Raw genomic sequence first — 13150 nt, forward strand, 5'->3', positions numbered from 1 at the left:
CATTTAGGTCAGTGTAGTATTGTCTTTTTGTATTTATTGTTTAGTTCTGTGGTTAGGAAGTCTCTGTTATATTGTAGTGTATCATTTGTACTGTTATCCCCTTTTACAAGTATATTAGATATAATACAGTTAATAGGCCTTGGAACCTAAACCAGTATCTGTGTATTTTCTATAGTGATAAGTGTTCACTTGAGCGTCGGTGACGCTCAAGCAGCTTTGTAGATAGTCAGGTTACACAAGGTTGCACTTACACCCTGTACTCACATTAAGGTATTCAGTGTATTTCATTGGTATAAGGTTTTATCATAAAGGTATAGTGTTGTGAGCGTCTGCATCGCTGGCGACCTCCTCGTGGTCTCGAGCGTATGCTACGCTACAGCGAATCATTCCCCTAGACATAACCAATAACGTGTCCTGTGATCACTGGGCCGTGAGCGAACGTGACGCTTGAGCGTCTCGCCTACGGCTGAGCGATCGCTACGCAGATAGCGTACCATTACGGTACTTCTTAAGTAAACAGCGTACAGTGTTCTTAGCTTCATAAAGGGTTGTTTATACGACAAAGGAATTTAGCATTGTCATATCCCAGCAGACGGGATTCAGGCTGTCACTATACTGACAGCGGCATCCCGTCTGCCGGAGTCCTGGCGCAGCAAGTCCCCTCACAGGCTTGCTGCAATCACCACGCATTCTATTCCCACTCGGTCGGTGGCGTGGACCCACCAACCGAGTGGGAATAGCCGGCAGTGGTCGAGATTCTGGCATCGGTCTCCTGAACGCCGGGATCCTGACAGCCGGTATATTGACTGCATTCTCTACATGATATGTGACCCGTACCAAATACTAACAGTACTACACCAGGATTCAGAGTTGTTCTAACAAATCAAAAGATAAAACATTACCTATAAATAAAACATTACCTCCATCGAAGTCACAGTATATGCCTATTGTATATGGTACTGGTACTTCCAGGGCTCTAGCCTTATTATTATGCTTTGCAGCAAACGATGCCTGCAGCCAGTTGTTCACATGTAGGCACCAGCTTGTGTTTGTCTTTCCTAGCTGGTCAAATTTCCCAATGGTTTTATACGAGATGCCCATGCTGTAGGATTTGCAGTCCTTCTGAGCTTTAACTTCCCAGTAATGCTGTCCACTTTCAATTGTTGTGTCACCTGTTTAAATAACCATTTAATAATCGTTAGTAATCAATTTGTGTAAATGATTCTATGATTATAGTTATTTTCACACTACAATAAAATGTACAAAAGAAACAAATTATTTTCATAGTGCATCATTCCTACAATATGCAGTCTTCCGTCCCCTTCTAATGGAGTTAGGTGGCAGACCCTTCCTTACTACAGCAAACATAACATTCCAAATGCCAGCAGTGTCTATTGTTTTGTAACTAGATTGTAGGAAAATTCAAATTCCACATAGGGAGACTGTGTGGTGAGAGATTCAAGCACATCAATTCCGGTCCCAGACAGGCTGAAGTGATCGCAGTGGCTGGATAAGTTCTGGGCTGCGCAGATTGCACATAATCTGTTTGTGCAGCTCTGCTACACATGCGTTCGCACACTTGCACAGCTAAAATACACTCCCCCTGTAGGCGGTGACTGTCTGATCGCAGCAGTGCAAAAATCGCTGGCCAGCGATCAGGTCTGAATTAGCCCCTAGGAACCAATCAGCTTTTACCTAGCATTTATGAAGTACATTCTATAAAAACATTTCCCCCATAGGTTTGAATCTTACCGTTCAGGAGGAAACCTCCAGCACTGAACCTTGCATTTATAGCTATCTCTACAGCCTTTCCAAACACTTATTCTGGAAGTCCCCAACCAACTGATATATAGGATAGAGGCATACTACATAGTTAGTTCTCAGTGGACAATCCCTAAACAGTTAGTTAGTTAGTTAGTTAGTTAGTTAGTGGATAATCCCTAAAGACATTTCAACTCTGAAACAAACCTCAAGCAGGTTCAAAACAGGTTTGTCGTGACATAGATACCTTGCTAAACATTAATACTACATTTACTCCAGAGCAAATGAGAACAGGTATTACCCAACACTGTATAAGATTCTCCTGTGAAGCGATCTCTGCTCCCCCTCCCCATAGATGGCCGAGAAGTGACAGATGTTCTTTTTGGAGATGGTGTTGCACTTCTACAAGACAGATACAAAATGTGAGCAAAGGGTACAAAAGACAAAACCATGGACAAGGTAAAGAGGCAATACACCCAACTACAGAACTAGAATATCAGTTTGAGGTTTATTGAACTGGTTTAGCATACAATATAAATTACAGTATATAGTATGGATGGCTGTGTTCCTCATGCATTCATCAAAGCTGGGATTTTGTCCTGACCATTACATTCATGTATTTTCTAACACACTGGCTAAAATGGATGATACAGGGACCATACTGTATTATCAGGAGATTAAGATATACAGTAAGAGCTAAAACATCGGTGGCCAACCTGTGGCTCTTGAGCCGCATGTGGCTCTTTTATTCAAATGTGGCTCCCAACACTCTAAATCATGTGACCACAACAGATACAGAAACCGCTGCACTCCAGCCAGACACGCAGCAGCACTACAGGGACTGAAAACTGAAGGAGCCAGATACTAGAGGTGAGACACCCACAAGCAAACAGAGGACACATAAGGGACTACTGCAATGGCATGAGTTGATGGGTGTGTGTGTGTGTGTGTGTGTGTGTGTGTGTGTGTGTGTGTGGAGGGGGGGGGGCTGTAGCGATACATGAGGGTGGGCTAGAGTGACACATGGCAGAGCTGGCTGGAAAGACACAGGAGGGTCCTGGCAGGAGTGACGCGGCAGGGTGCTGGAAGTAGTGACACATGGGAGAGCTGGCTGGAGTGACATAGGAGGGTGGTAGAAGGAGTGACACATGGGAGAGCTGGCTGGAGTGACATAGGAGGGTGGTAGCAGGAGTGACACATGGAAGAGCTGGCTGGAGTGACAGGAGGGTGTTGGCAGGAGTGACAATTGGGAGAGCTGGCTGGAGTGACATAGGAGGGTGGTAGCAGGAGTGACACATGGGAGAGCTGGCTGGAGTGACATAGGAGGGTGGTAGCAGGAGTGACACATGGGAGAGCTGGCTGGAGTGACATAGGAGGGTGGTAGCAGGAGTGACACATGGGAGAGCTGGCTAGAGTGACACGGGGGAGCTGGCTGGAGTGACATAGGAGGGTGCTAGCAGGAGTGACACATTGGAGAGCTGGCTAGAGTGACACGGGGGTGCTGGCTGGAGTGACATAGGAGGGTGCTAGCAGAAGTGACACATGGAAGAGCTGGCTGGAGTGACAGGAGAGTGTTGGCAGGAGTAAAACAAGGGGGAGCTGGCTGGAGTGACACAGCAGGGTCTTGGCAGTAGTGACACAAGAAGGGAGACCTGGCTGGAGTGACACAGCAGGGTCTTGGCAGTAGTGACACATGGAAGAGCTGGCTGGAGTGACACGGGGGGAGCTGGCTGGAGTGACATAGGAGGGCGCTAGCAGGAGTCACACATGGAAGAGCTGGCTGGAGTGACAGGAGGGTGTTGGCTGGAGTGACACAGCAGGGTCTTGGCAGTAGTGACACATGGGAGACCTGGCTGGAGTGACACGGGGGAGCTGGCTGGAGTGACATAGGAGGGTGCTAGCAGGAGTGACACATGGGGGAGCTGGCTGGAGTGACACATGGGGGAGCTGGCTGGAGTGACATAGGAGGGTGCTAGCAGGAATGACACATGGGGGAGCTGGCTGGAGTGACACATGGGGGAGCTGAAGTTTATTATGTTAAAGTGACTTTTTCAATGGATTTGGCTTTAAAAAAATTATTTTAGGTCATTCTGGCTTTTTCAATGAATTTTATACCAGGGGTGTGGTATAGCAGGCACAAGGCCACATTCCATTTTTGCATGCGTGCCATCGGCTCGATGTCGGCTCTTTGACACACCTAACAAGGTTTTTTGGCTCTTTGTCACTGACTGGATGGCCACCCCTGAGCTAAAATAAGGTTATCCCTTAGACCAGAGGTTCCCAAACTGTGTGCCGTGGCTCCCAGGGGTGCCTCGGGACACTTGCAGGGGTGCCCTGGGTTGGTGGTCCAGGACCAATTCAAATTATTCATGGTCAATATAATAGGCAAAACCAGTGCTGGTGGCTGCCAGTCATAAAATATGTGCCCAAACAAAAGCAAATCTTGTCCCTCACCACACAACTGACCCTAAGGATGACATATAAACCCGATCTACTTAATGTAATATTTCTTTCTAAATTTCTCAATAAGAAATTTTTGACTTAGGGGTGCCATGAAAACAAATTCTGATATTCTAGGGCGCCGTGATTCAAAAAAGTTTGAAAACCACTGAATTAGACTGTCATTTTTGCCTCTCAGTTAACTAACTCTTGTCCAAAATCAGTAGTGCACACAGTTCAACTAAAATAAAAATACTTTTATATTAATTAATTATTTTATTAAGGGCACTTGGCAGGGCAGGCAGTAGCTGTGCATGGTGCTGTCACTGACTCCAGGTGCGTGTCACATATCTCGGGGGTGAAGAGGAGGCTGGTGGTCATTACATTCTGTTCCTGTAACTGCAGCAGTGTATCACGAATCACCGACTCCGCCTTAACCTTGGCTGTGTTTCAGGATCAATTATACAATGTTCTATATTTAAGGCACTCACCCTTAATCTAGGAGAAGATCTCAGAGAGAATTTATTATATGCAAAATACCTAAGTACTGAAGGTACCATTATAACTATTCTCCCTGTTTGGTTAAGGATACCAACTTTTTTGCACTAAACTTACACGAAGGGTGCTCCTACACCAATCGTTGCATGTTTAAAATTGCACTCACGGCACAAAAAATTATCATCACCCTCACCATATGTAAATTAAATACTACACTATCATTGTCCATCTATTTGTTTTCTACACCTTGGCTGGCGTACTGGATCATTGGAATCCTCCGGGAGTTTGACTAACCAGGATGAATACAACGCAGAAAGGCTGTATATACTGATTGAAATCACAATTGTTTCCAGTACGCATATCGATTTACTATCCACACTAGGAAAAATAAGAATTTACTTACCGATAATTCTATTTCTCGTAGTCCGTAGTGGATGCTGGGGACTCCGTCAGGACCATGGGGAATAGCGGCTCCGCAGGAGACAGGGCACAAAAATAAAGCTTTAGGATTAGGTGGTGTGTACTGGCTCTTCCCCCTATGACCCTCCTCCAAGCCTCAGTTAGGATACTGTGCCCGGACGAGCGTACACAATAAGGAAGGATATTGAATCCCGGGTAAGACTCATACCAGCCACACCAATCACACCGTATAACCTGTGATCTGAACCCAGTTAACAGTATGACAACGTAGGAGCCTCTGAACAGACGGCTCACAACAATAACAACCCGAATTTGTTTGTAACAATAACTATGTACAAGTATTGCAGACAATCCGCACTTGGGATGGGCGCCCAGCATCCACTACGGACTACGAGAAATAGAATTATCGGTAAGTAAATTCTTATTTTCTCTAACGTCCTAAGTGGATGCTGGGGACTCCGTCAGGACCATGGGGATTATACCAAAGCTCCCAAACGGGCGGGAGAGTGCGGATGACTCTGCAGCACCGAATGAGAGAACTCAAGGTCCTCCTCAGCCAGGGTATCAAATTTGTAGAATTTTGCAAATGTGTTTGCCCCTGACCAAGTAGCAGCTCGGCAGAGTTGTAATGCCGAGACCCCCCGGGCAGCCGCCCAGGATGAGCCCACTTTCCTTGTGGAATGGGCCTTGACAGATTTAGGTTGTGGCAAGCCTGCCACAGAATGTGCAAGTTGAATTGTGCTACAAATCCAACGAGCAATCGTCTGCTTAGAAGCAGGAGCACCCATCTTGTTGGGTGCATACAATATAAACAGTGAGTCAGACTTTCTGACTCCCGCCGTTCTTGAAATATATATTTTCAATGCCCGGACCACGTCCAACAACTTGGAATCCTCCAAATCGTTAGTAGCCGCAGGCACCACAATAGGCTGGTTCAGGTGAAACGCTGACACCACCTTAGGCAGAAAATGAGGACGTGTCCGCAGTTCTGCCCTGTCCGTATGGAAAATCAGATATGGGCTCTTATATGATAAAGCCGCCAATTCTGATACTCTCCTGGCTGAAGCCAGGGCCAGTAGCATGGTTACTTTCCATGTAAGATACTTCAACTCCACCGATTTGAGCGGCTCAAACCAATGGGATTTGAGAAAATCCAAGACTACATTAAGATCCCACGGTGCCACTGGGGGCACAACCGGGGGCTGTATATGTAGTACTCCTTTTACAAAAGTCTGGACTTCAGGAACTGAAGCCAATTCTTTCTGGAAGAAAATCGACAGGGCCGAAATTTGAACCTTAATGGACCCCAATTTGAGGCCCATAGACAATCCTGTTTGCAGGAAATGTAGGAATCGACCCAGTTGAAATTCCTCCGTGGGGGCCTTCCTGGCCTCACACCACGCAACATATTTTCTCCAAATGCGGTGATAATGTTGTGCAGTCACCTCCTTCCTGGCTTTTACCAGTGTAGGAATGACCTCTTCCGGAATGCCTTTTTCCCTTAGAATTCGGCGTTCAACCGCCATGCCGTCAAACGCAGCCGCGGTAAGTCTTGGAATAGACACGGTCCCTGCTGAAGCAGGTCCGGTCTTAGAGGTAGAGGCCACGGATCCTCCGTGAGCATCTCTTGAAGTTCCGGGTACCAAGTTCTTCTTGGCCAATCCGGAGCCACTAGTATCGTTCTTACTCCCTTTTGCCGTATAATTCTCAGTACCTTTGGTATGAGAGGCAGAGGAGGGAACACATACACTGACTGGAACACCCACGGTGTTACCAGAGCGTCCACAGCTATTGCCTGAGGGTCTCTTGACCTGGCGCAATACCTGTCCAGTTTTTTGTTGAGGCGGGACGCCATCATATCCACCATTGGTTTTTCCCAACGGTTCACAATCATGTGGAAGACTTCTGGATGAAGTCCCCACTCTCCCGGGTGTAGATCGTGTCTGCTGAGGAAGTCTGCTTCCCAGTTGTCCACTCCCGGAATGAATACTGCTGACAGTGCTATCACATGATCTTCCGCCCAGCGAAGAATCCTTGCAGCTTCTTCCATTGCTGTCCTGCTTCTTGTGCCGCCCTGTCTGTTTACGTGGGCGACTGCCGTGATGTTGTCCGACTGGATCAACACCGGCTGACCCTGAAGCAGGGGTTTTGCCAGACTTAGAGCATTGTAAATCGCTCTTAGCTCCAGTATATTTATGTGAAGAGACATCTCCAGGCTTGACCATACTCCCTGGAAGTTTCTTCCCTGTGTGACCGCTCCCCAGCCTCTCAGACTGGCATCCGTGGTCACCAGGACCCAGTCCTGTATGCCGAATCTGCGGCCCTCTAACAGATGAGCACTCTGCAACCACCACAGAAGAGACACCCTTGTCCGTGGCGATAAGGTTATCCGCTGATGCATCTGCAGATGCGATCCGGACCATTTGTCCAGCAGATCCCACTGAAAAGTTCGTGCGTGGAATCTGCCGAATGGAATCGCTTCGTAAGGAAGCCACCATCTTTCCCAGGACTCTTGTGCATTGATGCACAGACACTTTCCCTGGTTTTAGGAGGTTCCTGACAAGTTCGGATAACTCCCTGGCTTTCTCCTCCGGAAGAAACACCTTTTTCTGAACCGTGTCCAGAATCATTCCCAGGAACAGCAGACGTGTCGTCGGGGTCAACTGAGATTTTGGAAATTTCAGAATCCACCCGTGTTGTTGCAGCACTAGTTGGGTTAGTGCTACTCCGTCCTCCAGCTGTTCTCTGGACCTTGCCCTTATCAGGAGATCGTCCAAGTAAGGGATAATTAATACGCCTCTTCTTCGCAGAAGAATCATCATTTCGGCCATTACCTTGGTAAAGACCCGAGGTGCCGTGGACAATCCAAACGGCAGCGTCTGAAACTGATAATGACAGTTTTGCACCACGAACCTGAGGTACCCTTGATGTGAAGGGCAAATTGGGACATGTAGGTAAGCATCCTTTATGTCCAGGGACACCATAAAGTCCCCTTCTTCCAGATTCGCTATCACTGCTCTGAGTGACTCCATCTTGAACTTGAATTTTTGTATGTACAGGTTCAAAGATTTCAGATTTAGAATAGGTCTTACCGAGCCGTCCGGCTTCGGTACCACAAATAGCGTGGAGTAATACCCCTTTCCCTGTTGTAGGAGGGGTACCTTGACTATCACCTGCTGAGAAAACAGCTTGTGAATGGCTTCCAATACCGTCGCCCTGTCTGAGGGAGACGTTGGCAAAGCAGACTTTAGGAACCGGCGAGGGGGAGACTTCTCGAATTCCAACCTGTAACCCTGAGATACTACCTGCAGAATCCAGGGGTCCACCTGTGAGCAAGCCCACTGTGCGCTGAAATTCTTGAGTCGACCCCCCACCGCTCCTGAGTCCGCTTGTAAGGCCCCAGCGTCATGCTGAGGGCTTTGCAGAACCCTGGGAGGGCTTCTGTTCCTGGGCAGGGGCTGCTTGCTGCCCTCTCTTACCCCTTCCTCTGCCCCCCGAGGCAGATATGACTGTCCTTTTGTCCGCTTGTTCTTATAGGACCGAAAGGACTGCGGCTGAAAAGACGGTGTCTTTTTCTGTTGGGAGGGGGTCTGAGGTAAAAAATAAGATTTTACTTACCGATAAATCTATTTCTCGTAGTCCGTAGTGGATGCTGGGACTCCGTAAGGACCATGGGGAATAGCGGCTCCGCAGGAGACAGGGCACAAAATAAAAGCTTAAGGATCAGGTGGTGTGCACTGGCTCCTCCCCCTATGACCCTCCTCCAAGCCTCAGTTAGGATACTGTGCCCGGACGAGCGTACATAATAAGGAAGGATATTGAATCCCGGGTAAGACTCATACCAGCCACACCAATCACACCGTACAACTTGTGATCTGAACCCAGTTAACAGTATGATAAACGCAAAGGAGCCTCTGAAAAGATGGCTCACAACAATAATAACCCGAATCTTTGTAACAATAACTATATACAAGTATTGCAGGCAATCCGCACTAGGGATGGGCGCCCAGCATCCACTACGGACTACGAGAAATAGATTTATCGGTAAGTAAAATCTTATTTTCTCTGACGTCCTAGTGGATGCTGGGACTCCGTAAGGACCATGGGGATTATACCAAAGCTCCCAAACGGGCGGGAGAGTGCGGATGACTCTGCAGCACCGAATGAGAGAACTCCAGGTCCTCCTCAGCCAGGGTATCAAATTTGTAGAATTTAGCAAACGTGTTTGCCCCTGACCAAGTAGCTGCTCGGCAAAGTTGTAAAGCCGAGACCCCTCGGGCAGCCGCCCAAGATGAGCCCACTTTCCTTGTGGAATGGGCTTTCACTGATTTTGGCTGTGGCAATCCTGCCACAGAATGTGCAAGCTGAATTGTACTACAAATCCAACGAGCAATCGTCTGCTTAGAAGCAGGAGCACCCAGCTTGTTGGGTGCATACAGGATAAACAGCGAGTCAGATTTTCTGACTCCAGCCGTCCTGGAAACATATTTTCAAGGCCCTGACAACGTCAAGCAACTTAGAGTCCTCTAAGTCCCTGGTAGCCGCAGGTACCACAATAGGTTGGTTCATGTGAAATGCAGAAACCACCTTAGGTAGAAATTGAGGACGAGTCCTCAATTCCGCCCTGTCAGAATGAAAAATTAAGTAAGGGCTTTTATATGATAAAGCCGCCAATTCTGACACACGCCTGGCTGAAGCCAAGGCTAACAGCATCGACACCTTCCATGTGAGATATTTTAAGTCCACAGTGGAAAGTGGTTCAAACCAATGTGACTTTAGAAAACTCAACACCACATTGAGATCCCAAGGTGCCACTGGAGGCACAAAAGGAGGCTGTATGTGCAGCACCCCTTTTACAAATGTCTGAACTTCAGGTACTGAAGCCAGTTCTTTCTGGAAGAAAATCGACAGGGCCGAAATTTGAACCTTAATGGACCCTAATTTTAGGCCCATAGACAGTCCTGTTTGCAGGAAATGAAGGAAACGACCCAGTTGAAATTCCTCTGTAGGGGCCTTCTTGGCCTCACACCACGCAACATATTTACGCCAAATGCGGTGATAATGTTTTGCGGTTACGTCCTTCCTGGCTTTGACCAGAGTAGGGATGACTTCTTCTGGAATGCCTTTTTCCCTCAGGATCCGGCGTTCAACCGCCATGCCGTCAAACGCAGCCGCGGTAAGTCCTGGAACAGACAAGGCCCCTGCAGTAGCAGGTCCTTTCTTAGAGGTAGAGGCCACGGTTCGTCCGTGAGCATCTCTTGAAGTTCCGGGTACCAAGTCCGTCTTGGCCAATCCGGAACCACGAGTATAGTTCTTACTCCTCTCCTTCTTATGATTCTCAGTACTTTTGGTATGAGAGGCAGAGGAGGGAACACATACACTGACTGGTACACCCACGGCGTTACCAGAGCGTCCACTGCTATTGCCTGAGGGTCCCTTGACCTGGCGCAATATCTGTCCAGTTTTTTGTTTAGACGTGACGCCATCATGTCCACCTTTGGTTTTTCCCAACGGTTTACAATCAGGTGGAAGACTTCTGGGTGAAGTCCCCACTCTCCCGGGTGAAGGTCGTGTCTGCTGAGGAAGTCTGCTTCCCAGTTGTCCACTCCCGGAATGAATACTGCTGACAGTGCTATCACATGATTTTCCGCCCAGCGAAGAATCCTTGCAGCTTCTGCCATTGCCCTCCTGCTTCTCGTGCCGCCCTGTCTGTTTACGTGGGCGACTGACGTGATGTTGTCCGATTGGATCAACACTGCCTGACCCTGAAGCAGAGGTTTTGCTTGACTTAGGGCATTGTAAATGGCCCTTAGTTCCAGAATGTTTATATGAAGAGACGTTTCCAAGCTTGACCACAGGCCCTGGAAATTCCTTCCCTGTGTGACTGCTCCCCAGCCTCTCAGGCTGGCATCCGTGGTTACCAGGATCCAATCCTGAATGCCAAATCTGCGGCCCTCTAGTAGATGAGCACTCTGCAGCCACCACAGGAGAGACACCCTTGTCCTTGGCGACAGGGTTATCCGCTGATGCATCTGCAGATGCGATCCGGACCATTTGTCCAGTAGATCCCACTGAAATGTTCTTGCATGGAATCTTCCGAATGGAATCGCTTCGTAAGAAGCCACCATTTTCCCCAGGACCCTCGTGCACTGATGCACTGAGACCTGTCCTGGTTTTAGGAGGTTCCTGACTAGCTCGGATAACTCCCTGGCCTTCTCCTCCGGGAGAAACACCTTCTTCTGGACTGTGTCCAGAATCATTCCTAGGAACAGTAGACGTGTCGTTGGAATCAGCTGCGATTTTGGAATATTTAGAATCCACCCGTGCTGACGTAACACTACCTGAGATAGTGCTACTCCGACTTCTAACTGTTCCCTGGATCTTGCCCTTATCAGGAGATCGTCCAAGTAAGGGATAATTAAAATGCCTTTTCTTCGTAGAAGAATCATCATTTCGGCCATTACCTTGGTAAAGACCCGAGGTGCCGTGGACAATCCAAACGGCAGCGTCTGAAACTGATAATGACAGTTTTGTACTACAAACCTGAGGTACCCTTGGTGAGAAGGGTATATCGGGACGTGGAGATAAGCATCTTTGATGTCCAGAGACACCATATAGTCCCTTTCTTCCAGGTTTGCTATCACTGCTCTGAGTGACTCCATCTTGAATTTGAACCTTTTTATGTAAGTGTTCAAGGATTTCAGATTTAAAATTGGTCTCACCGAGCCGTCCGGCTTCGGTACCACAAACAGCGTGGAATAATACCCCTTTCCTTGTTGCAGGAGGGGTACCTTGATTATCACCTGCTGGGAATACAGCTTGTGAATGGCTTCCAAAACTGCCTCCCTGTCGGAGGGAGACTTTGGTAAAGCAGACTTCAGGAAACGACGAGGGGGAAACGCCTCGAATTCCAGTTTGTACCCCTGCGATACTACCTGTAGAATCCAGGGATCCACTTGCGAGTGAGCCCACTGCGCGTTGAAATTCTTGAGACGGGCCCCCACCATATCTGAGTCTGCTTGTAAAGCCCCAGCGTCATGCTGAAGACTTGGCAGAAGCAGGGGAGGGCTTCTGCTCCTGTGAAGCGGCTGCATGGTGCAGTCTTTTTCCTCTTCCTCTGCCCCGGGGCAGAAAAGAATGGCCTTTTGCTCGCTTGTACTTATGGGAACGAAAGGACTGAGTTTGAAAAGACGGTGTCTTTTTCTGATGTGGAGTGACCTGGGGTAAAAAGGTGGATTTTCCAGCCGTTGCCGTGGCCACCAGGTCCGATAGACCAGCCCCAAATAACTCCTCCCCTTTATACGGCAATACTTCCATGTGCCGTTTGGAATCCGCATCCCCTGACCACTGTCGCGTCCATAACGCTCTTCTGGCAGAGATGGACATAGCACTTACTCTTGATGCCAGGGTGCAAATATCCCTCTGTGCATCACGCATATATAGTAATGCATCCTTTAAATGTTCTATAGTTAACAAAATATTGTCCCTATCCAGGGTATCAATATTCTCGGTCAGGGAATCCGACCATGCGACTCCAGCACTGCACATCCAGGCTGAGGCGATTGCTGGTCGCAGTATAACACCAGTATGTGTGTATATACTTTTTAGGATATTTTCCAGCCTTCTATCAGCTGGTTCTTTGAGGGTAGCCGTATCAGGAGACGGTAACGCTACTTGTTTTGATAAACGTGTGAGCGCCTTATCTACCCTAGGGGGTGTTTCCCAACGCGCCCTAACCTCTGGCGGGAAAGGATATAATGCTAATAATTTTTTAGAAATCAGCTGTTTTTTATCGGGGGAATCCCACGCTTTTTCACACACCTCATTTATTTCCTCTGACTCAGGAAAAAATATTGGTAGTTTTTTCTCACCCCACATAATACCCTTCTTTGTGGTACTTGTAGTGTCAGAAAGGTTCAATGCCTCTTTCATTGCCGTGATCATGTAACGTGTGGCCCTACTGGACATTACGTTTGTCTCGTCACCGACGACACTAGACTCAGTATCTGTGTCAGGGTCTGTGTCGACCCAC

The 13150-nt window shown here is 48.0% G+C and overlaps 1 protein-coding gene across 3 annotated transcripts in view; it reads right to left on the reverse strand.

Annotated features, from left to right (window-relative positions):
• FSD1L (fibronectin type III and SPRY domain containing 1 like) overlaps nucleotides 1-13150 on the reverse strand; it is a 240097-nt gene that overhangs the window by 26173 nt on the left and 200774 nt on the right. For 2 of the 3 annotated variants that reach the window (XM_063914147.1, XM_063914146.1), the window contains 2 exons: nucleotides 2063-2163; nucleotides 921-1172 (listed from right to left, as the gene is read on the reverse strand). In XM_063914147.1, coding sequence (XP_063770217.1) covers nucleotides 921-1172; nucleotides 2063-2163 — 353 coding nt within the window. The remainder of the gene's footprint in view (nucleotides 1-920; nucleotides 1173-2062; nucleotides 2164-13150) is intronic. The other variant, XM_063914148.1, reaches the window with a different exon arrangement.

The sequence above is a fragment of the Pseudophryne corroboree genome, chromosome 1 (genome assembly GCF_028390025.1).
Source record: "Pseudophryne corroboree isolate aPseCor3 chromosome 1, aPseCor3.hap2, whole genome shotgun sequence".
NCBI classification, from domain to species: Eukaryota; Metazoa; Chordata; class Amphibia; order Anura; family Myobatrachidae; genus Pseudophryne; species Pseudophryne corroboree.